The sequence below is a fragment of the Moschus berezovskii genome, chromosome 1 (genome assembly GCF_049115385.1).
Source record: "Moschus berezovskii isolate FMDL1 chromosome 1, NW_MosBer_1.0, whole genome shotgun sequence".
Taxonomy (NCBI): domain Eukaryota; kingdom Metazoa; phylum Chordata; class Mammalia; order Artiodactyla; family Moschidae; genus Moschus; species Moschus berezovskii.
Window position 1 is genome coordinate 74,677,969 of NC_142460.1, and position 25,866 is coordinate 74,703,834.

Consider the following 25,866-nt stretch of genomic DNA (forward strand, 5'->3'; position numbering starts at 1 on the left):
GAAATGTTCTCCTTTTACTACATAGTTTAAGACTTTTCCTTTGGAGCAGAACATTATTACTGATTCAAGACAGCATTCAGGGTAAGCACTAAGAAAGAAGGGCAGAAAAAAAAGTTTTTCAACAGACCAGAACTCAGTCATTTATAATACACAAATGCAACAAGAGCCAGGAGGCAGCAGATACATTTGTCAAATGCATGCTTAATCTAAGAATGTTAAATTGTCGAGACATTGTCTGAATAATCCAGTTCTATAAGATGCAGACTAATTTAGGTGGGCAAGAAAACATACATGCAAGCTCTAGTTGGCACTGATAGCCATGGAGGCAATCCTTCAGTTTAATCCTGTTCTAATATGTGTACAGAGGACTGATGTATAAACAGAAGCAACAGTGCTTCTTTTTAGGATCTTTATGAGAGGACTCTGTGGAACTTAAGTAGGGTATTCATAAGCGGATACCAATGATAATAAAAACATGTAATCAATAGCAGGTACATGCAGAAAGTCACATTTCTTCTCCACTGAAAATTTTCAATCCACCGAAAGCTGAGTGCTTTGCTTTGCATCCATTCCACAGCTTCTCGACTTTCACTGTCCCTACACCATTCTTGTTAGTTGGTTTAGAAGAAGCCTTTCTCCAGTGTCTGGCTATTTCCCACCAGATTACTTTCCATACATTAGAGAAGTCGAAGCTCTTGGAAACAATTTCCAGAAGGCCCTGATCTATTTCTGTGCCATTGATAAATCCTTCTAACATCAATTCTCCCAGAAAATAAGAACAATTAGCAAAAGGCTTTGTCTACACCACTCACTAACATACAATATATTCACTGGCATTTTTATTGGTATTCTTAGATCCTTTCATCTCAGACTCTTAATTCCTTGAATATCCTTCCATAGAAAACATTCAATGCTAGGGTGGTTAGTTGAAAATACAGGTGACAATCTCTTTTCAAGTTGAGAACATCAGGTAATGTATAATACCTGTGTTCACACATAAATTTTTAACATCTCTATACAGTATTGATTATTTGACCTTCAATCCTGAAGAAAGGCAATGCCAAAGAATGCTCAAACTACTGCACAATTGCACTCATCTCACACGCTAGCAAAGTCATGCTCAAAATTCTCCAAGCCAGGCTTCAGCAATACATGAACCATGAACTTCCAGATGTTCAAGCTGGATTTAGAAAAGGCAGAGGAACCAGAGATCAAATTGCCAACATCTGCTGGATCATGGAGAAAGCAAGAGAGTTCCAGAAAAACATCTATTTCTGCTTCATTGACTATGCCAAAGCCTTTGACTGTGTGGATCACAATGAACTGTGGAAAATTCTGAAAGAGATGGGAATACCAGACCACCTGACCTGCCTCTTGAGAAACCTGTATGCAGGTCAGGAAGCAACAGTCAGAACTGGACATGGAACAACAGACTGGTTCCAAATAGGAAAAGGAGTACGTCAAGGCTGTATATTGTCACCGTGATTATTTAACTTATATGCAGAGTACATCATGAGGAACGCTGGGCTGGAAGAAGCACAAGCTGGAATCCAGATTGCCAGGAGAAATATCAATAACCTCAGATATGCAGATGACACCACCCTTATGGCAGAAAGTGAAGAGGAACTCAAAGCCTCTTGAGGAAAGTGAAAGAGGAGAGTGAAAAAGTTGGCTTGAAGCTCAACATTCAGAAAACGAAGATCATGGCATCTGGTCCCATCACTTCATGGCAAATAGATGGGGAAACAGTGGAAACAGTGTCAGACTACTTTTTGGGGCTCCAAAATCACTGCAGATGGTGATTGCAGCCATGAAATTATAAAATGCTTAATCCTTGGAAGGGAAGTTATGATCAACCTGGACAGTATATTAAAAAGCCAGAGACGTTACTTTGCCAACAAAGGTCCATCTAGTCAAGGCTATTGTTTTTCCCGTGGTCATGTATGGATATGAGAGTTGGACTGTAAAGAAAGTTGAGTGCCAAAGAATTGATGCTTTTGAGCTGTGGTGTTGGAGAAGACTCTTGAGAGTCCCTTGGACTGCAAGGACATCCAACCAGTCCATCCTAAAGGAGATCAGTTGTGGGTGTTCATTGGAAGGACTGATGTTGAAGCTGAAACTCCAATACTTTGGCCACCTGATGTGAAGAGTTGACTCATTGGAAAAGACCCTGATGCTGGGAAAGATTGAGGGCAGGAGGAGAAGGGGATGACAGAGGATGAGATGGTTGGATGGCATCACTGACTCAATGGACATGAGTTTGGGTAGACTCTGGGAGTTGGTTATGGACAGGGAGGTCTGGTGTGCTGCAGTCCAGGGGGTCACAAAGAGTCAGACATGACTGAGCGACTAAAGTGAACTGAACTGAATCTTGAAGATATGGCCAAATCATAGGGGCATGAAAACTGCTGATTTCTAAAATCAGAAGGAAACAACTGTTTGCAAGGCTGTTTTTTAACATTCTTCTCCTTGAGAAAATGACTTCAAGGACTATCCAAAGCTTTGCAGAAGGGCAAACGTTATTCATTCACTAGTTCTGTAGTTCTCTCTTTTTCTAATTTTATATTTCTCATTGTGTCACCTTGTCTTAAGCCTTAGGTCTACGCTGACCAGCTTTTCCAGTTTAGCTATAAAACTATTGACTTGTACCCATGTGTACCAGCTGCTGTGTTTTCCACAACACTCAGCCCACGTCAACACTGAGTGGTGGGGGGTAGAGGAAGTGTTCTCTGTCAACTTAAGTCATTTGGATTATACTAATGGGTATGCTGCTGCTGCTAAGTCACTTCAGTCGTGTCCGACTCTGTGTGACCCCATAGACGGAAGCCCACCAGGCTCCCCCGTCCCTGGGATTCTCCAGGCAAGAACACTGGAGTGGGTTGCCATTTCCTTCTCCAATGTGTGAAAGTGAAGTCGCTCAGTCATGTCCGACCCTTAGCGACCCCACGGACTGCAGCCTACCAGGCTCCTCCACCCATGGGATTTTCTAGGCAAGAGTACTGGAGTGGCTTGCCATTGCCTTCTCCGACTAATGGGTATACTCAGGTTGAAAAGCACAGATGAATTCCTAAATCTCAAGGAGACTGTACTTAATAGACTGTGTGTCTTGGTGGGAGGTCAGTCAAAGTCAAGTGAAGTTACATTGAGTAATATGCACCTGAGGCAGAAAATCAGCAGCAATTGAATGCAAGTGTTTAACTGTTCAGTTCAGTAGCTCAGTTGTGTCTGACTCTTTGCGACCCCATGGACCGCAGAATGCCACCCCTCTCTGTCCATCACCAACTGTACCTGTCCTTTAATGGATGAAGACAAATATCTAATGACCACAATTGTGGCCCAAATACAAACAAGCATAAATCACATTCTTATAATATCCTTTCCTTTTGGTTTCCATGGCAAAATAAGATTTCTTTAAAGAGAGAAATCTAATCTTTGTTCCTTTATGTTTTCTTATGCCAAAGAAGTCTGTGCAAAATCCCAGTAACAGCAGGTAGGATCAGAATTCCCTATGCATCCCAGGAAAGTGCAACTGTGGAACAAACCAAAGAAAAGGAGAGAAATCTGACACTCAAAAGGAGAAGTAAGTGTGCAGTGGGGAAAGTCACACGCTGTAGTTAGCGCAGGGGGCCATAAATAAGAATGTTTCCTTTGCAAAGGGAAAACACAGCTGCTAGGTTTACAACCCAAAAGAATTTTCAGATTTCTAGGGGCTCAGTATGACCACAAGAGAGATGGGAGTGGAGATAAGGGAGTCAAATCTGTTTTGACCATTCAATTGTAATAACACTTCTCCATTATCACTGTAGGCAATAGAAGCAGCCATGAGGTCGCAAAGTCGAACAAGACTGAGCAACTAAACACAGGATATAGTAGCATGTGTTAAAAAGCCATGCAAGTTACTGATGTGGAAATGAGAAAAAAGATGGAATTTTAAAAATTTGCAGTGTAACTGACATATTACCTTAAGTAGTGCAACATAACTTGATGTAACAAAGTAAGTTTAGTCAATACCTATCACCTTACATAGTTACAATTTTTTTGTCACAACTTTTAAGATTTACTCTTAAGATGGAATTTTTCACTGCTGTTATGATTTTCAAAATACCTATGAATTCTGCATATTTGCTTTTTTCATGTTATCTAACCCACTTACCTGGGGGAAGGCAATGGCAAGCCACTCCAGTACTCTTGCCTAGAAAATCCCATGGATGGAGGAGCCTGGTGGGCTGCAGTCCGTGGGGTCACTAAGGGTCGGACACGACTGAGTGACTTCACTTTCACTTTTCACACATTGGAGAAGGAAATGGCAACCCACTCCAGTGTTCTTGCCTGGAGAATCCCAGGGACGGGGGAGCCTGGTGGGCTTCCGTCTATGGGGTCACACAGAGTCGGACACGACTGAAGTGACTTAGCAGTAGCAGCAACCCACTTACCAAAAACATTCTCCCTTCCAAATCAACCTCTACCAAAAGCAACTTAAATAATATTTACTATTTCTAACATACTTATTGTGACGTTTTCCTCACTCTTTTCCTCCTAAGACTGAGCACTGAGACATTCATCAGGCCTTACTACAGTTGCCATTTCCTCCACTGCATGGCTCCAACAGCATGGCCAACCAGGGCTGCGAAGATGGGAGGTGCTCAGAAAACCTCAGCTGATGAATTGCTTTCCTTTATCTGATATTCTTAAACATTACTTCCTGGTCCTCTTTGATTTGTCTGTGGATTTATGCCCAAAGTAAAAGGATGGCTCTGTGTCTCCCTGGAAAGTATTGCCTGTGCAGGTCCAGAAATTTCCTATCAAAAGATCAACCAGTCAAGAGTCTAAGTTGATGAGAAATGACCAAGCCAGAGCTCATGGGACTCAGGACCTAAAATAAAGCTTTGAGCTTTTTTTTTTTTCTATTTGGAAACATATTAATCTTTGTGGCATTTAATTCAGAAATTGCACAATTTTTATATATTGAAATATACATAATACACAGAATGTATAGCCACATTAAATAGGGCTGTTTGGGACACTTAAGGTGAGTATTACAGGTGCTTTTCCATCATCACTCATGACCAAGTTCAATGGTTTTATTGGTGATAGGATAGTGACCCATGAATATTTAGTTTTGTTTCTGGAATCTGGTAGTTCTGCTGATATTTCTGGATCATGTCTTTCTTCCCACTAATATCTTCAGTGTCTATAAACCCAAAATTGCCTCGTCCTTCCAAAATATAAAACTGTACTGAGTATGCCCCCATTAGCATTTTTTTTTTTCTCTAAAGAAGTCAGGTTGGTTAGAAAAGAAACCAACCAGTGTCAAGGAATTGCTTTTCAATTCTTTCTAATAAGAACATGAAATTTTGTGCTGGGGCTGGGAAATTAGCAAAGATGGAATTCCAGAGTCTCAGGAGGTAAGAATGACCAGATTTTCAAGGGAGGATGCAGGATTTTAAGTGACACAAGTTCTGTATTCGTTAGCAAGGTGGCACTAGAAGCATTCAGTAGTATTTTAAAGCTGAGTGTTATTAAAAAGCTGCAATTTTTTGTCTCATATAAGGAAACTTGATTTCCCTATTATTTCCTGGTAGTTCCCAGTTTCCCAGTTTGATTCCAGCGTTCCAGTCTAGAAATTGGTCTTTATGGTTAGTCACTCAATGAAAGGTCTTCATGTTCTGTCCCTGTTTTCTTTTATCCCAAATTACCTCCTTAATAATCACCCTCTCATTTTCTCTTGGCTTCATTCCGTTTCTTTTCACTTTCACAGTTTATTATTAGCCACTTAAGTCTCCTTTATCCGTGGGCTATTTGGTACTTTGTTGTCTGGGCAGTTTCTGCACTTGTGGTTGTGGACAAGTGCCTATAAATCTTCCTAAATCATGTCAAGAATGAGTCCTAAGAGGCACATGGTAGCATGCCGATCGGTGTTCTTCCCGAAGTAAAGGCTGCAGAATTCCACGCTTGATCATTTATCCTGACTTGGCTTGCTGTCCCTTCTGTTCTCATTCTTCAGTGATATTGAATGTTGAGCTTCAGTTTTCTGTCTTTGTGATTCCCTTCAAAATCTCCTTTCCTAAATGCTTTTGTTCATAATATAAGAATAAGCTAATTTGTTGAATAATAACCGTGATACATACTCATAGTAAAAAACCACAAAAACACTAGAGAGAAGTGTAATGAAAGAAAGAATCCACTGTTAACCTCTCTCTGTGCCTCACGGCTGTTAATACTTTCCCTGGCAGTTAAGTTTGGGCTTCCCTGGTGGCTCAGAGGTTAAAGCGTCTGCCTGCAATGCGGGAGAACTCGGTTTGATCCCTGGGTTGGGAAGATCCCCTGGAGCAGGAAATGGCAACCGACTCCAGTATTCTTGCCTGGAGAATCCCATGGATGGAGGAGCCTGGTGGGCTACAGTCAATGGGGTCGCAAAGAGTCGGACATGATTGAGCGACTTCACTTCTTCTTCCTCCCTCGCCCAGTCAGACCGAGGCCAGGGGTGGCAGCCGAGAGGAGCTACCCCATGCCCGAGGTCAGGACTCTTGAGAGTCCCTTGGACTGCAAGGAGATCCAACCAGTCCATTCTAAAGGAGATCAGTCCTGGGTGTTCACTGGAAGGACTGATGCTGAAACTCCAATACTTTGGCCACTTCATGCGAAGAATTGACTCACTGGAAAAGACTCTGTTGCTGGGAGGGATTGGGGGCAGGAGGAGAAAGGGATGACAGAGGATGAGATGGCTGGATGGAATCACCAACTCTATGGACATGAGTTTGAGTGAACTCTGGGAGTTAGTGATAGACAGGGAGAACTGGAGTGCTGTGATTCATGGGGTTGCAGAGTCGAACACGATTGAGTGACTGAACTGAACTGAATAGATCCGTATTTATATCTTATGACATTTGTAATGCATATTTGGGCTTCCCAGGTGGCTCAACTATAAAGAATCCGCCTGCCATGCAGGAGACTCTGGTTCAATCCCTGGATTGGGTAGATCCCCTGGAGAAGACAATGGCAACCCATTCCAATATTCTTGCCTGGAGAATTCCATGGACAGAGGAGCCTGACGGGGCTACAGTCCATGGGGTCGCAGAAGAGTTGGACACAACTTGGTGACTAAACAAAGCCATTTTCATGTATGTTCATTTCCAAACTTGTCTCTTAGATGACTTTCTTCCTACAGATAGCAATGCTTACTGTGCTTACTCGTTCTTTCTTTCTTTGTTTTCCATGACATCTTATCAGATACTCATTATACAACTATTTATGGAGAATCTATTCAGTTCAGTTCAGTTGCTCATTCGTGTCCGACTCTTTGTGACCCCATGAACCTCAAGTCCTACCTGTCCATCACCAACTCTTGGAGTCCACACCCAAACCCATGTCCATCAAGTAGGAGATGACATCCAACCATCTCATCCTCTGTCATCCCTTTCTCCTCCTGCTCTCAATCTTTCCCATCATCAGGGTCTTTTCCAATGAGTCAGCTCTTCGCGTCAGGTGGCCAAAGTATTGGAGTCTCAGCTTCAACATCAGTCCTTCCAATGAACACCCAGGACTGATCTCCTTTAGGATGGACTGGTTGGATGTCCTTGCAGTCCAAGGGACTCTCAAGAGTCTTCTCCAATACCACACTTCAAAAACATCAATTCTTCGGCACTCAGCTTTCTTTACAGTCCAACTCTCACATCCATATATGACTACTGGAAAAACCATAGCCTTGACTAGACGGACCTTTGTTGGCCAAGTAACGTCTCTGCTTTTTAATATGCTGTCTAGGTTGGTCATAACTTTCCTTCCAAGGAGTAAGCATCTTTTAATTTCATTACTGCAATGAACCTATTATGCGCTAGAAAGTGTGAGAGCACAAGAAACACCAAAGTACATAAAAGCCAGAAATACCTCTTGCCCTCATGGAGCTTATTGCTCTTTGTTGCTTTATTTTCTTAGCACTAAACCTATACCTCTCTTTTGATCTAACTTTGATTTGCTAACTACCATGATAATTATGTCTGGAATTAAAAATAGCTATTCTGTATTTTTCTGTTCCAGCAGAATTGATGTTGTTCATCCTTTTGCAATTTTCAGTCAAATTGTGATTTTTCATATACATCCCTGAAGTTTTTTGTTTTGGTTGTATCTGGGTGTGCTGGAGTCTTCTTATCTTTGGCCTCAATATACATTGGATCAGATACAAATGCTGTGTTTTTCTGATTTCTCAAAATAAAAAGCAACAAAGATACGTTGGCACATGGTCAACACTATTCTGCTACATTTAAATATCTCCATTTCTACCAACACCAATGTTTTTATAACAATGATAACAAAAAGTGTTGAGATATATATAATTTATAAAAATGCAAATAGATATTTTCATCTGTGACACACATTTCCCCTTTAGGTGTGAGTGAAACACTGTATCCTCCTCTGTCAAATTCTGGCAAAATCCTTTTATATTTCCACAAACATCAACCATATGTCTTCATTACTTTCTCTTCCTTGTCCTGGGCTATCATTGTACAACAATTTTAGCACTTTTATCTTGATTCATGGAATGGCCCAGCTGTCCCTTGAGATGATACAACCACCTCCAATAATTTCCAAATAAAAGCAAATTCTATCAGTTTTAATTCTGTATATGCATTTGCCAAGAAAGAGTGGTTCTCATTGTTATTACAAAGTGCGACTAGTTTGGTATTTTCATTTTATAAAAGCCAATGATATTTAAGATATGAGTTTTTATATCTGAATAAATGATGTTATTAATTCTGTAAGCTGTTCCAGAAATCAGAAAATATCCCCTTTCTTCTGAGTTACTGCTACAGGTCAAAAATCCCAGTTCCCTAATTGCAGGTGAATTCAGTTATTCCCTGAGCCCAACATCTTCTCTCTTCTAGATTTACATTGTTTTTCAACTCAACTCTATTTCTAGACCCTTTCCAACTACACTCCCCATTTTACTGGTTTCTTTGTTCTTGAGGAGACTACATAAATGTAAATGACTCCTGCATAATTTTCTGTTTTCTGGAACATGTTATCTGTCTCTTCAAACTGAGCCTCTTCTTAAGGATACCACCATCTTCTCATACTTCTCTATGGGAAGTCACTTTTTCCTACACCCCCTCCACCCCTCGCCAGCACTACAATCAGGAGTCATGGATATTTTCAAATGTTCTTGACCTGTCCTTTTGAAATTCACTTATGATGCTAAGTCTTAAGTATTCATGATGTTCCATCTACTTTCAGAATACTTACCCTTTGATCAACGATTTTGACCGTGAGTTGAATGGTATATCCCTCTCTACTCCAATCCCTGCCACCCTGCAGCACTTCTAGGATTAAAGTCTAAAACAAAAAGCAATCTCCAGCATTTCTCCCACTTGATGATTACCATTTCAGGTACATATTTCAAATCAAGTTTTTCACTGGCCTCATCAGGTCCTCCTCTTTCCATTTTTCTGGTTCTTTTCTAACTTCACTTAGCCTCCTCAGCAACTCTGGGCAATCTGAATCTGTTCCTTGCAGCTTTCACATGTACTGACTTACTTTATTCTCCATCCACGTAGACTTATATAAAGTGATGACACCAAGTTGCTTTGATCTTAGTAAACCGGTAAGTCAGCATACTCACTTGAGACTAAGAGGTAGATGCAGGACTGGGTCCTTAAGAGGAAGCTCTTTGCTCTTGATACATTTTCAAGTTGTTTTTCTGAGAATTATACTCTTGCCCAAATGTTTGGTTTGCTCATGGCAGTGCTTTCATTTGAACTCTCTCCCAGCCTCCTCCCTCTCATGTCCTGCAGAAGCAGCAGCCACGTATGACCAAACAAACTGCTACATTCAACATGAGCCTCTATTGCCCTCTAGAGTTCACTACAACTGATCTATGGTGGGTAGGTTGATTCTCTGGAATGATGACAAACATGGTTCTCAATCCCTTATATCTATTCCCTCCCCTGATCCCCTTTTAAAATCTCTTCAGTTCGGTTCAGTTCAGTCGCTCAGTCGTGTCTGACTCTTTGCGACCCCATGAATCACAGCACGCCAGGCCTCCCTGTCACCAACTCCCGGAGTTCACTCAAACTCATGTCCATCAAGTCAGTGATGCCATCCAGCCAACTCATTCTGTCGTCCCCTTCTCCAGCCCCCAATCCCTCCCAGCATCAGAGTCTTTTCCAGTGAGTCAACTCATCGCATGAGGTGGCCAAAGTATTGGAGTTTCAGCTTTAGCATCAGCCCTTCCAATGAACACCCAGGACTGATCTCCTTTAGTATGGACTGGCTGGATCTCCTTGCAGTCCAAGGGACTCTCAAGAGTCTTCTCCAGCACCACAGTTCAAAAGCATCAATTCTTCGGCACTCAGCTTTCTTCACAGTCCAACTCTCACATCCATACATGACCACAGGAAAAACCATAGCCTTGACTAGACAGACCTTGGTTGGCCAAGTAATGTCTCTGCTTTTTAATATGCTATCTAGGTTGGTCATAACTTTCCTTCCAAGGAGTAAGCGTCTTTTAATTTCATGGCGGCAATCAGCATCTGCAGTGATTTTGGAGCCCAAAAAATAAAGTCTGACACTGTTTCCACTGTTTCCCCATCAATTCCAAATGTACTTTTTCAAGATCATCCCTTGATTGAATCCCTTTGGTGTAATCCCCCTCCCTTCTCTTGGAACGTCTGTGTTGTGTCTTCTTGTTCCTGCCTCTGAAGAAATGCAACTTTTCTGAGATAAAGAGGAAACCAGGTTTTAGGGCAGAAAGAACAGATGAACAAGTGAGCAGACAGTAGAAATACGTAAAGAGCAGAAATGGAGGCAAGTGTGGACAACTCTTTCCAGAACTGTATCGTCACGGAGAAGGAAAAATCTGATAGAAGATGGCATAATTGAAGTTAGGAGGGAAAACTTGTTTATTTGTAATTTGATGAGAAGCCTCCAGTAAAAAGAAATTCAGCAGTAAAACATATCCCAAAACAAACAGCAGAGAGCCCTTCATGCCCTATTCTCCCACTTTCCCCCTTTTTATCTCCCTTCACTATTTATATACAAAGTGTCAGTCACTGTGCATTGAATATAGTATGGTCAATATGGGCTTCCCTGGTGGCTCAGACGGTAAAAAATCTGCCTGCAAACTGGGAGACCTGTGTTCAATCCTTGGGTTGGGAAGATCCCCTGGAGAGGAGCATGGCAACCCACTCCAGTATTCTTGCCTGGAGAATCCCATGGACAGAGGAGCATGGTGAGCTACAGTCCATGGGGTCAGTATATATTCAATAAAATTGTATCAGCTGCAGAATATTGGCTGGTCAAATTATGAAGCCCAAGTGTTGAAGCTGAAACTCCAATACTTTGGCCACATGATGTGAAGAGCTGACTCATTTGAAAAGTCCCTGATGCTGGGAAAGATTGAGGGCAGGAAAAGGGAACAACAGAGGATGAGATGGTTGGATGGCATCACCGACTCCATGGACATGGGTTTGGGTGGACTCCGGCAGTTGGTGATAGATAGGGAGGCCTGGCCTGCTGCGGTTCATGAGGTTGCAAAGAGTCGGACACGACTGAGCGACTGAACTGAACTGAAGTGATATCACAAGTACATTTTCCTGAAAGGTTCATGGTTTTGTCTAAATCATCTATCTCCTACACAATAAGGAAAGTGAGCCTGAGGTGAAGGGCTATTTTATCACTGTTTACATCTCTTACAAAACACCAGTGTGTTAAACTCTTCAGGACTCAGTTTGCTGGCGGTTGAAAGCTTGCACCTTCTGCAAACTAAATCTAAGTTCAACTCTTCTGGAAGCAAATTCATTTTGCATCATTTCTTACCTCAGTGTGACAAAATTGAAGGAATTGTTTATTTCAGGTTTGCTATCCAAACTGTTTTCAGTTCAAAAACAAATAAAAAGATTGTATGTCAGTTCTGGGTAATGAGACTTGGAAATTAAATGAACTGAGTTTAGTCTAAGGTATTGTTTTACACAGAACAAAGGGATCCACTCAACATACTAAATAACAAAAGATACTAACAGCCCACTGGAGAAAATATCATAGTGGTTCTGGACCCAGAAAAGACCGCTTTCTCAAGTTTTAGACTTATCTTTGATCTTATGATGAACATAAAAAGATGTTCTGTAAACAACTAATGCTTTCTCTCTGGCTTCTGCCACTGGTATGTTTGGGTTTTTTGTGCCCTTTTGCAGAGCTATCAACTGGGAAGACAGATATGCATGCCTTGGAAGGATCCTGAATTTCTCTCAGTCTGCCAGCATCTTTTCATCATAAAAGCTGTCAGGGGACATAAGGAAAAAGACATTTCCAGATTTCCTAGAGGAATAATTTAACCACTCTCCCTCCCCCGACTCTTGCCCCAGGTGACTAAATTAAATGACCCATATTGGATGTAGAAATTAATAAAATGAGAGAATGGATTAGTCATGTGGGAATTTGAATGTAACTATCCTGATTGAACAGGAGAATCTTTAGAAAAACTGTTGGCAACATTTCGGTTAGAGGTATGTCAAATAAGATTCTCTTTTGCTGCTTCCCAAACATTACTAATCTCAAATCCTAGGGTTAATCACAGTTAACAGTGGCAAAGCACCACTCTTGGTCTTAGCAAGCCGAGATCTCAGTTAAATAATACTTAGTGCAATGATTAAGATACATGTAGTCAGTCTCCTATTAAATGAAAGTTTAGGATTTCTCAGTTGTCTTGACAGAGACCCCAGAAGCCTCAAAACTTTGGCGAGGCATCCAGTATTCTCACATCCTGAAGTGATATTCGACTGCATGCGTAAATCACATGCAGAGATTATGAGATTTTTAGAATTTGTCCATCACCCAACTCCAGGCAACATAAGTGGGAATGAAGGATTGACTGGAAGATTGAGGCCTATGGGGATAATAATTTGGAGGGAATTGTCGCATGCCTTGTGTTTTCCCTCTTCTTTTAGGAGAAGCATGGGGGTGCGGCAAAGAGGCATGGTTTGTTTTCTTTCCTTCCTCCTTTAGCACATGTTTCTCCCCCACCTTGCTACACCCTTTCTCTGACCTCTCCGAGTGTGAGCAGGAGGGAGGAGGAGATAAAGGGAGAATAAGAGAGCCTTGACTTGTTAGATACCATCATGTTCACAGTTTCAGAGCTCTCTGGATAGCAGACGTTTAAAGCCCATTCTTTCCCTGAAGCCTCCCACCCCCTGTTCATTACTGAGACTCTCCTGCAACTCCCGAGACATGCAATCACGCACTTTGATTCCAGCCCTTGAGGCTCCTTCTTTAGAAACTCAATTCTAAACATCTGCACCACTGACATTTTGGACTCGACAGTTCTTTCTTGTCCTGTGTCGTCCTAGGCATGGTAGAATGACAGCATCCCTGGTCTCCAAACAGTAGACAGTAGCAGCACCACACCCTCCCCAATTCTCCAGTTGAGAATCAATTTTCTCCAGACTTTGCCAGCTGTCCCCTGGGGGAGGAGAGTAAAACTGCTCCTGGCTGAGAACCACTCTCCACCTCTCTTCTCCTGAGTATTCCTCGCTTCTCCAAGTGACTCAGCTTGACAAGACCCAAGAAAGCTCTCGACCAGCTTCCTCTCTCGGTGGCCCATATCTGATCCAAGGAAAAAGCCCAAGCATTTTTGGTCCCAGCAGATTCCAGGAATGCAGACATATCCTGAACTTTACCCCAATACTCTGTTGCCATGGTCTGCTTCTTTCGATTTCTCAGGTATGACTGGAACAGCAAGTTCCCTAAACTCCAGGGCACAGCCACACCTTAACTGGTCTCCTTAAAACCTCATGCAATTGACTTGAGGGCTCTTACATGAGAAATCCTCTCCAATAATCCTCCCAAGCCCTCATCTTGACCATTTTATACCCTTGAAGTGTGATTAAGATGTAACTACTTCCTTAAGTACTAGTAAACTCTGCCTATACTAGTACTTCCTTCAAATCTTGATGATATCTGGGCTGAATTTCATTTTAACATCCTGCTATGTATTGACAAAAAATATGTAATACACCTTACCTTGGTGTTTTTCTTCACTTGTCATTATGTAGAATGTATGTTTGTAGATCACTGATTTTTTATAATTATATATTTCATTGCATTAAAAGATTTCCTCCTTCAGGTTTTTTTAATGTGTACTATTTTAAATGATTCCGTGACATAAATCAGAACTTTTATCTTTGGCAACATTGTTTTCCCAGACGAAAAGTAACTGACTCTAAAACTGAAGAGAAATTTTAGTCTGTTGTGCAGACCACGTTTCCAGGAATGTTTTATCAATTTATGCTCCCTCCACAGTGCCTTTACCAGAATTATATCTTACTGTTTTTAACACTTTATTAATCAGAGACAAAGTGCATCTAATTATTCATTTCTGCTCTGTGCTAATTATTTCAGTTTGCCTATTTTCATTTTGTTCTTTCTAAACATTTTAGGGAAAAACTCAAATTAGCTATTTTTCTTTCCTTGGCTCACTAACAAGTTATACATTTTAACTAACGAAAATCTATATAAACTTTCCTGTAAGATTTAGAAAAAAAACAAAAAAAGTTAATCCTTTTGCTCTTCCTAGTTCTTTTGCAAATCTGACCCCCTACCTCCCCTGGAAAAAAAAGTGAGTCATGTGCAAAATTTTGTGCTTGATTATAAGAGGGACCAAGGGTTCCTGAAGGCCATAGATCCATAGACCCCAGGATACAAACCTCACAATCGGAGCATTGCTTTGAGGCACCCCTAGTATTTGTATGCCGTATTATATACTTAGTGCTTTTTAAAATAGGTATATTTAAGATGTTATTTAAAAATTTATACTGGGTTGGGCACTCTATAGAACATTTTAGATTCCCAGTTTTGCATTGCAGCATGTAATAAATATGCAGAATTTCTGAATTTTAATGTTACAAAGTTCAAATACAAAATATCTTGGTACTCTTTTTGATTAAAGTAGAAGCAATATTAGTATTACCATACTCTTGAATTCTTCCCATGTGTTAATATTTACTAAATAGTGTAACAGTTTTGTTGAAATAGTCAGTCATTATAGCTCTACCCAATGATTTTTCCTCACAATTTTCCTCTTATACCATACATTATGTGACTCAGCTTCATTGATAAATGAGAGAATTTGGACCATATCATCTCTGTGACATCCGATACTAGTTCTGACATTCACAAATTCAATTATAACATGCATAAATGCCAGCAAATTTGGAAAACTCAGCAGTGGCCACAGGACTGGAAAAGGTCAGTCTTCATTCCAATCCCAAAGAAAGGCAATGCCAAAGAATGCTCAAACTACCACACAATTGCACTCATCTCACACGCTAGTAAAGTCATGCTCAAAATTCTCCAAGCCAGGCTTCAGCAATATGTGAACCGTGAACTCCCAGATGTTCAAGCAGGTTTTAGAAAAGGCAGAGGCACCAGAGATCAAATTGCCAACATCCGCTGGATCATGGAGAAAGCAAGAGAGTTCCAGAAAAACATCTATTTCTGCTTCATTGACTATGCCAAAGCCTTTGACTGTGTGGATCACAATAAACTGTGGAAAATTCTGAAAGAGATGGGAATACCAGACCACCTGACCTGCCTCTTGAGAAACCTGTATGCAGGTCAGGAAGCAACAGTCAGAACTGGTCATGGAACAATAGACTGGTTCCAAATAGGAAAAGGAGTGTGTCAAGGCTGTATATTGTCACCTTGCTTATTTAACTTGGATGCAGAGTACATCATGAGGAACGCTGGGCTGGAAGAAGCACAAGCTGGAATCAAAATTGCTGGGAGAAATATCAATAATCACAGATATGCAGACGACACTACCCTTATGGCAGAAAGTGAAGAGGAACTCAAAAGCCTCTTGATGAAAGTGAAAGAGGAGAGTGAAAAGGTTGGCTTGAAGCTCAACATTCAGAAAACTAAGATCATGGCATCTGGTCCCATCACTTCATGGGAAATAGATGGAAAAACAGTGGAAACAGTGTCAGACTTTATTTTTTTGGGCTCCAAAATCACTGTAGATGCTGATTGCAGCCATGAAATTAAAAGACGCTTACTCCTTGGAAGGAAAGTTATGACCAACCTTGATAATATATTGAAAAGCAGAGACATTACTTTACCAACAAAGGTCCGTCTAGTCAAGGCAATGGTTTTTCCCGTGGTCATGTATGGATGTGAGAGTTGGACTGTGAAGAAGGCTGATCGCCGAAGAATTGATGCTTTTGAACTGTGGTGTTGGAAAAGACTCTTGAGAGTCCCTTGGACTGCAAGGAGATCCAACCAGTCCATTCTAAAGGAGATCAATCCTGGGTGTTCATTGGAAGGACTGATGCTAAAGCTGAAGCTGCAATACTTTGGCCACCTCATGCGACGAGTTGACTCACTGGAAAAGACTCTGATGCTGGGAAAGGTTGGGGGCGGGAGGAGAAGGGGACGACAGAGAATGAGATGGCTGGATGGCATCACCGACTCGTTGGACATGAGTTTGAGTGAACTCCGGGAGTTGGTGATGGACAGAGAGGCCTGGCGTGCTGTGATTCATGGGGTCACGGAGAGTCGGACACGACTGAGCGACTAAACTGAACTGAACTGAATGTTTATTTTGCTTCATATCTTTATTCAGGGCACGATGCCCCACTTAGTCACTTTTACTTGGGATACATTTCATCTTATACTATTATAATCACTATCCTCATTTCATTAGCAGAGAGTGGAGGGGTTAAGACTTATAAAGGGAGTCCTTGAATTTCAGAGATGGAAAGGATCTGAGCTCCCTGAGTGATCTGTTAGAAAATACTTTAGTCAAGTTCCCAGAAAGATTCATTCCTTAGGACCTTTATTCTTCATCCATGTCTCTTGCTATATAAACCATCTTATATTTCAGCTGCTCCCTACGAGACTTTCTGCACCGAGGCAGAGAAAAAGATAAGTTGTTGTCATTCAGTCACTAAATTGTGTCTGACTCTCTGTGACCACATGGACTGCAACATCCCAGGCTCCCTTGTCCTTCATTATCTCCCAGAGTTTGCTCAAATTCATGTTCATTGTGTCAGTGATGCCATCTAACCATTTTATCCCTCTGCTGCCCCCGGCTATTGCCTTCGATCTTTCTCAGTGTCATTTCCCAATGACAAGTTGGCCCTTTGCATCAGGTGGCCAACCTATGTTTATTTTTCATTCTCAATACCCTTCTAAATTTGTAAACTTCAGAGTGGACTGCACCTAGAAGAAAATGCTGATATGCAGTTGCACATTCAGTAACCAACAGGATAGAGACTGACATTGCTTCAGCCATTCCAAATACACGTCCCAAGAACAGCCAGCCACAAAGGGAACTGTCACCGATTCCACAGGGAAGAGGATGGAATTCACTCTAGAATGCCCTGCAAAGGATGCCTTCCCACTTCACTCACCACAGAGATGCTCCCTTAGGCAACAGAACTATTTCCAACTCCATCGCATTGCTCAAAATACCACTTTAATTTTTGCTTCATTTTTCTTGTACTTCTGGATTTACAGCAGCAATAAACTCTTAAGTCAATAAATCCATCTTATGGAAAGTAAGGTGGAAAGGGAAATAAATATTTAAGAAGACCAATTATTTTTATTTGTGAAGTTATCATTCATGAGCAGGACCTTCAGTACAATATAATACAACTCATGAGATTTTGGCATGAAACTATTCCCTGGCATTTCATTAAAAAGAACTGGTGTAAGGTATATGAAATGAAGTCGCTCAGTCCTATCTGACTCTTTGCGACCCCATGGACTGTAGCCTACCAGGCTCCTCTGTCCATGGGATTTTCCAGGTAAGAGTACTGGAGTGGGTTGCCATTTCCTTCTCCAGGAGATCTTCCCGACCCAGGGATCGAACCCAGGTCTCCCGCATTGTATGCAGACGCTTTACCGTCTGAGCCACCAGAGGTGTAAGGTGTATAGAGACAAGTAATTATAAATAAGTGAGTCCATTTTCAGAGAAAAGTTACACTTTTTCTTATCTTTGGCCAAGTGCAGCACATGGGATCTTAGTTCCCTAACCAGAGATCGAACCTGTACCCCGCTGCAGTGGAAGCATGGAGTCTTAACCACTGGAACACCAGGAAAGTTCTGAAAAAGTTTATTTCCTATGGCAAAAGAGAATCTGAAATGCCATGATGGAAGGCCGAGTTCTCACAGTGAACACCCTACAGTGGTTTCTTCTGAATACATTCAGGTTTTTTCCTCCACTCAGGGAGAAGACCAGGTACCAATTTTCAATTACAGGGAAACATCCAGTATGTAGCTAAATTTCACACTGTTTTAGAGAAACTGGTTGAAGTTTTTGAACTGCTAATCTGCAGGATTCCTTTTAATCCCATCATTTTCACTATGAATCAAAATTAATTTTTTAAAAAGATTTTGTTGTGTTCAATCTTAGAAAAGATTAAGGGCTGCAAGTTTAGGTAGTTCCCCTCATCCTGTTTTCAATTGGTAAAACATTCTCAGTTGAAAAGCAGCCTGTGCCATTCTTGGAATCATATACTTCAAACCTTGCTCAGCCAAATGCTCAACTATTTTAAGAAAGGTGGCCAGCTCTAGGGGAGGTGTCTGACCATTTTGTTTTCTCATGTGCTTTCAGCTGCTGATGGGCAGCATCTTCAGCCCAGGAAAAGATGCTATCTGCTGATTCTCTTTGGAATATTTGAGATGTCAAATTCTATTTACAAAAATGGGATGTGGCAAAGTACCCTTTTTCCCTGAAAATAAGGGACTTTAGGCTTACTGGTCTATAAAGTGATGTGTTTGAGTCTTTAAGAATTGAGACTTAATTCTACCAAGTCTAAGAAAAGTGAGAACCCACAAGTGTTTATGGATGAAAAGCAAAGCCTGTTTGGCTGGTTAATGGCTTTTTTGAGATTCCCACATTTAAACATTTTTTTTTCAAGTTAATTCAGTCATTTTTATTATCGATTTTACAATGTTGTTTTAGTTTCTGCTGTACAACAGCTTGAATCAACCATAGGTATACATATATCCCCTCCCTCTTGAGCCTCCCTTCCACCTCCCATCTTAGCTCACCAGGTCATCACAGAGTGCCAGGTTGGGCACCCTATGTTATTTAGCAGCTTCCCACTAGAAAAAACAAAAAGGTATTGATGAACCTATTTGCAGGGAAGGAATGGAGACAGATGTAGAGAACAGACTTAGGAACATAGTCGGGGAAGGAGAGGATAGGACAGATTGAGGAAGCAGCGCTGACATACACACACTATCATGGTTAGTGGCTTTTAAGTTTTGTTTTTTTTTTAAAGACAACATCTCAGATGTTGTAAGCTAGTGTGTTAATCACTATAGCATTTCTTCAAAATGTATTATACTTTAAATTTTTACTGTGGATAGTCAGAAAAAGAAAATATTTAAAAATCATTTCACTACTTTTAGGTTATTAGATTTTTGTTTTAATGGCAGGCATCTTTATCCCATCAATAGTGAATGTCTTATAAGAGAGAAGACTTCAGCTAACAGATGGGTGTGGTAGAAGTGTCCTAAAAGAAGTCAGCTCAAATGTACCCAAAACATTAAGTGGTTTTACCTTTCCTCCATCTGCTTTTACTACTGCTCACTTCCACTTCACTTATTAATCCCTAGCAGAGCTATGGCTGAGACAGGGAAATTCTTAGAGTTGATATGTAAGGTGACATCAAGGTATCATCTCCAGATGTGGTGGGACACAACCATTGTTTTTCAGAAGCAGGACTGGCAGGTGTGGAGGATAGAAGGTGGGTGATGCAGTGTCTAACCACAGGTGCATCTGCTTCCAGGTCTTGTTCCTGTGTCTCCAGGGCTGACCAATCAATACAGTTATTTCCTGGGTAGTTATTGTGTATGTTTACCAAAAGGTCACAGAAACATCTTCCCTGCGAAGACTGAGCTGGTTTGTTATAAGGCGGATACTCCAGTATTTCCATAAAACTTTATATTTTATGATATTTCGTGATGATTCGTTAATTTTCAGTGTCACCTGGGCATGATGGATGACAACAAGGTAGACTGAACAATGTTGTCTTTAGAACATTTGGTATTTTATGATAAGGCACAGTGGGTGGGTGGTCCTAACACATTTTCTTATCCAGGCTTCTAAAGCTCTAGGCAACCTCTACCAGGAGACAAGCAAAAGTATTTTCATTGTGTGGCTTTAAAATAGGCAACCTGGATCATCTACAGCCAAAGTCGATGGTTATGGGTGAGGAGACCTTTACACTTAAACAAGTGCAGCCTTTTTCAAAGGTTCCTGCAAGCAAAACATTTCCTGTTTTCATTGGAGCATTCTGTTATGTAGTCAGGCAAATTAATCCTCACAATCTGCAGTCAGATCTCCCTTTCCAATTTTCATCCCATTAAGATTTTGTATAAATTTGCATCGGTGAGACAATTCTGGTGAATGTAATTTAATAGTTTGTGTTCATCTTGGAGAGGGCTTTAAGTAAAATGCTCGTTCTATAAAAAAGAACAAATCTTATCTTCAATTGATCCATAGGTTTAGGATGGGTGAGAGGAGAAAAAGGCACTAGAGAAAAGGCAAGATATTTCTCCAAGTGTGAGTAGGAGGCATGCAATAGAGAATGTCCAAACCAGCTTTCCTTTGGGGCAATCCAAAGGAATACTTGTTTCTGTTGTTGAACTACGGGAGCCCCCACAGCACATAGAACTGTATGAAGAAGTATGACATTGGCCTTGAGCCATAATGGGATTCATAAATTCTATGTCTGAATCAAGTGTGGACATCAAAATACAGATTCCTAGACACTAACCTGAACAACAGCATCAAAACTAGAGCTGGAGTCCAAGAAGCTGAAGTTTAAGATGTTCCTCAGGTGATGTCTTACATATCCTAAGATTTGGAAATCACGGACCTACACTGTTTTTCTTATCCGTGTCTATCTTTGTAGACAATGTTAACATCTAACGACTCTCCAAGTGGCTCTGTAATTGTGGCTTACTCTCACGAATTTACAAACCTTTATTCAGACTAATTAGAAAAATTATGACCCACAAGGTTCAGCCTCAGAATGAGTCATGAGTACAGTCTAGTAAAAAATTAAGTTCAAAATAACAGCAAGTCTTTCAGTTCTGGAAAGTGACTTGCAAGACATTTATAGGTTTCTGCACAACACCCCCTTCCCTCCCCATCTGCTCCTCCACGTGCATCCTGAGGCTCCATCTTTAGCGGTCTCCACTGCCCCATTCCTTCACGTGCCTGCCCTACCATGAGAACATTTCGTTCTTCTTTTCCAATTTCTCATAATTCTGAATCACAAAAACTCTAAAAAGTGAGTTTGGTAAGGGAAGGATCTTCTTTTGAGATTGAAGGGTGGGGTGGAAATTGGATGAAGACAAAGCCATCTGGTGAGCCTCAGGAGAGTGTGAGAGCCTATACACAGTTTTACTCCCAAAACGTTTATAGACTTATACATCTTGTTCTTAGGATGGAGTAGATTACAGGGAAAAGTTAAATGGGGGTCAGGATATGGAAGCATAAATTTCTGTTTCCTAAGGGAGTTTGATTCCATTACTATGTTGTTTTGTAGAGGGTGTTCAAATGAAGGGAAGAGAAATACACGGAAACTTAAGCTTTCTCATGGTCTCTCTAAAATGTGTGTGCCTCAGAAACTAAGGCACACTTTTTACATCTATAAAGAAAGTTTAAGAAAAAAATTTTCCCCCAGGAGGTGAAATTTTAGAAGTATATGATAAAAACAAGGGAAACAAAGTCATGTAGTACAACTTCTGCTCAACAGAAAATACTCAGATGGAATATGATCTCCAGGTGATATTCATGACCTGCCATACATCAGTTGTTTTTAAAAGAAGGATCAACTTGAAATGAAGGTAGAAAGTTAAAACTGATATGCACATGAAAATAACTGATTTATTATTAAGTAAAAGAACAACAGTTAGTATATTCTAGGAAACGGTGTGGGGGAGGCCCACTTCCCAAGCCCCGTGCTGGTCGCTTTCCATGCATTCTCTCTCATTCTAACAACAGCATTACAGGTAGCATTATTCTTATTTTACAGAAGAGAAAACTGATTTTCAGAGCTTAAATAAACCAGCTAAAGCAGCAAAACTGGGATGTAGGTGGATCCAAGATTTAAGATCTAGTCAGCCTTACTGGGTTTCCCCAGTGGCTCAGTGGTAAAGAATCCACTGCAATGTAGGAAACGCAGGAGATGTGGGTTTGGTCCCTGCACTGGGAAGATCCCCTGGAGAAGGAAATGGCAACCCACTCCAGTATTCTTGCCTGGAGAATCCCATGGACTGAGGAGCCTGGTGGGCTGCAGTTGTGGACTCAGAGAGTCAGACACGACTGAAGCAACTGAGCACGAGCTTACTCGAAGACTTTCCTTCATATCGTGCAATATTGCCCTCCGTTTATTAAAACTGGATTCTCTTTCTGGGATAGATGGCACAGGTTCAATGCAGTGGGTTGTTGTGGACTGCTACGTGTGAACAGCTTGGTAGTGCAAGTGTGTAAGGTAAGGGAACTCAGAGTCTGAAGATGCTGCGCCTGGGAGCCTGTATTTCCTTCAGACCTGGTACTGCCCAAGGTAAAGCTGGCCATGTCCTCTAAGCCGTTCAGCCTCAGGGAGACTTGAGCCTGTACTGTGGGCCCTCCCTCACTCTGCCACTATAGCCACCTGGCTAAGCCAGACAGGAGGTGTTCCTCCTCCTCTCAGCCCCTTCCTGTATCCAGGTTTGATGAACACTTCTGTCCATTCTGGAATTCTTGGCCCCTCCCTCCTGGCTCACAGTTTAGCCTCCAGCACCCTATAGACAACAGGGCCTTCCCAGGTGGCTCAGTGTAAAGAAATCTGCCTGCCAGTGCAGGAGACGCAGGTTCAATCCCTGAGTCGGGAAGATCCCTGGAGAAACGGCAACTCACTCCAGTATTCTTGCCTAGAGAATCCCATGGACAGAGGAGCCTGGCAGGCTATAGTTTATGGGGTCACAGAGAATCACACACGACTGACTGAGCACGCACACATATGTGCCCCCATAGACAACAGCCTCTCTGCTCATGGCTTCCCCCAGGGATATTCTCCCTGCAGGTGGGCCAATGAGATGAATCAGTACACGCAGTAGTTCTCTTCCAGCTGACTCTGTTTAGTCCTCACCCACGCTCTTGGCTAGGAAACTAGAGCCTTCCTTTATGACTGCGGAGTTGGTCCTTGCTTTGGCTCATCATTACCCCCTTTTTGGGACCTCCCACCTGCATTAAAACTCTCACTCCTCCATCCTCCCCACCTTCTAAAGTGAAAGTGAAGTCACTCAGTCATGTGTGACTCTTTGTGACCCCATGGACTGTAGCCTGCACCAGGCTTCTCTGTCCATGGGATTTTCCAGGCAAGAATACTGGAGTGGATTGCCATTTCCTTCTCCAGGGGATCTTCCTGACCCAGGGATTGAACCCAGGTCTCAGGGATCAAACCTAGGTCTTCCACCTTGCAGGCAGACACTTTACCCTCTGAGCCACCAGGGAAACTTCTAAAGCCTTTGGGTAAAATCTCACCGTCGGTATCATCTGAGAGGTTCAATATGGTCCTGTCACTCTCTTTGCTTGAGTGATCTTGAGATACAGATATTGAAATTTATCTTAATGTATTTCAGAGACATTCTCTTCAGGGTTTTGTCCCAATGACAGAACCATGAATTTATGAGCTGGGTAATATTACAGAAACTTGGCTTCATTGATTCAAAATCATGAAATTTCAGCTCTAGAAACAGTCCTTCATTTCAAATGATAAATGAGCTGGACTAGTAATAATAATCATGACAGCAGTGACAATTTTTTGGTGTGATGTAATCCTTGTTTTTACATTTACACATATGGGCTCATTTAACCCTAACAAGGCCCTAACAGTATTAACCAAGAAGCACAACATCTGAGTTTTAGTAACATTATCATGGAAATAGAAATGACTTATTATAACTAGGTATAAAGCTGCATTTGTTCGTGCTGAGTGGGCTTCCCAGGTGGCACCAGAACCCGCTTACCAAAGCATAAGATGCAAGAGATACAGGTTCAATCCCTGAGTCAGGAAGTTCCCTAGAGAAGGGCATGGCAACCCACTCCAGTATTCTTGCCTGGAGAATCCCATGTAGCCTGGTGGACTACAGTCCATGGGGTCGCAAAGAGTCAGAAGCAACTCAGCATGAGCACACACACCCTCGTAGTCAGGAAAATAATCCAAACCTGGCAAAAATCCAAACTTTTAGCCCAGATTAAGACTTATTTCCTCCCACAGCATTGACTTTCTACTGCTTCTCACAGAATCACTATCTGAGAAATTCATGAATCGTCACGGTCCCTAACCTGGAGACACTGAGATGTTTTCATTCTTTTATGTGTGATACTTCAGTGACATTTTGCCAGCTGTGGCAGCTGAATTGAAATTTCTGCCTGAAAATGGTTCCTCAGATGGTCAGAAGGAAACCCAGAAAGCAAGTGATAAGCACATTATATAGTGACTCAACAACTGTCATTGATACTTAATTTGCATTTTAGGAACTGAAAAGAAAGTAGGTAATAAGCGCTATCTCTGTCACATCAAGTACCTGTGAATGCTTTAAAAAATACTTTTGTGACTTTTTTTTAAATCTGTAAGGGAAACCTGATGTTCAGCATTTATGACCTCGCTCATTTTTACCTACTGACAGCAAACAAAACCTCTTTCAGCCATGGAATTGCTGGAACATCCTGAGGAGGCTCGCCTCTCTAAAATGAAAATATGCTGCTGGCCCGGGAAATGAATTCTATAGTGTGATTGTTATGCAGATCAGACTCAGTTGTTCTTGACTTGGCCACGACTGTACAAGATTTGAGGATTCCGGGACAAAGGTCTTCTCAAACTACCTCATGTTCATAGGCTTCCTGGATATCCAGGAGCTGACCATCTGCCCCTAGAAAGTCGCCAGCTCAGCGTGCCCTGCCCACTATAACTTGGAAGCCGGTTTCATATGCACTTCACGGAAGGTAAGACCATTGTCCAGGTTTGATCACTTCTGGAGCTAAGTATGGAAGACCCATGCCAGACCATAATAGCTGTCTTTTGCAAGGAACTTCAAGTAGCTAATGTGGGTTTCTTATCAGCATCGGTTTCCTCAAACCAATATTACAATAGATAAAATCTGCCGTCTATGGGGTCGCACAGAGTCGGACAGGACTGAAGCGACTTAGCAGCAGCAGGCTCACCCTAATTCAGTCAGGATGTTTCCCAAGACTGCATTATTTCTCCTGGAAGAGTTGGATGCTTGCTCTTTAATGACTGCTAAATCACTTTAGTCGTGTCCGACTCTGCACGATCCCATAGATGGCAGCCCACCGGGCTCCCCCGTCCCTGGGATCCTCCAGGCAAGAACACTGGAGTGAGTTGTCATTTCCTTCTCCAATGCGTGAAAGTTAAAAGTGTAAGTGAAGTTGCCCAGTCCTGTCCAACTCTTAGAGACCCCATGAACTGTAGACTACCAGACCCCTCTGTCCATAGGATTTTCCAGGCAAGAGTACTGGAGTAGGGTGCCATTGCCTTCTCCTCTTTAATGACTGAAGTGAAGTGAAGTCGCTCAGTCGTGTCAACTCTTTGCGACCCCATGGACTGTAGCCTACCAGGCTCCTCCATCCATGGGATTTTCCAAAGTACTGGAGTGGGGTGCCCTTAGGGGACGTGGACAATGGCAGACTAGATGGGGGAAAGTATGTAGTATATTCCGGGCATTTTTCATTCTTACTATAATTGTAACTAAAAGGTCAAAGGAATTGCTTCTGAATTATTAGTTTGGGACGCAGAATCCCCTTTTTATATGTATCCATTGTACACATCTTTGGTGGGGGCAGAAATTGGC

At 41.7% G+C, this 25,866-nt stretch overlaps 1 protein-coding gene across 1 annotated transcript in view; it reads right to left on the reverse strand.

Annotated features, from left to right (window-relative positions):
* Positions 1 to 597: 597 nt before the first annotated feature.
* The window catches only part of GUCA1C (guanylate cyclase activator 1C), a 39,974-nt gene continuing 14,705 nt past the window's right edge, over positions 598 to 25,866 (reverse strand). The window contains 4 exon segments of the mRNA XM_088831631.1: positions 598 to 661; positions 663 to 762; positions 17,429 to 17,485; positions 17,488 to 17,536. Coding sequence (XP_088687757.1) covers positions 598 to 661; positions 663 to 762; positions 17,429 to 17,485; positions 17,488 to 17,536 — 270 coding nt within the window.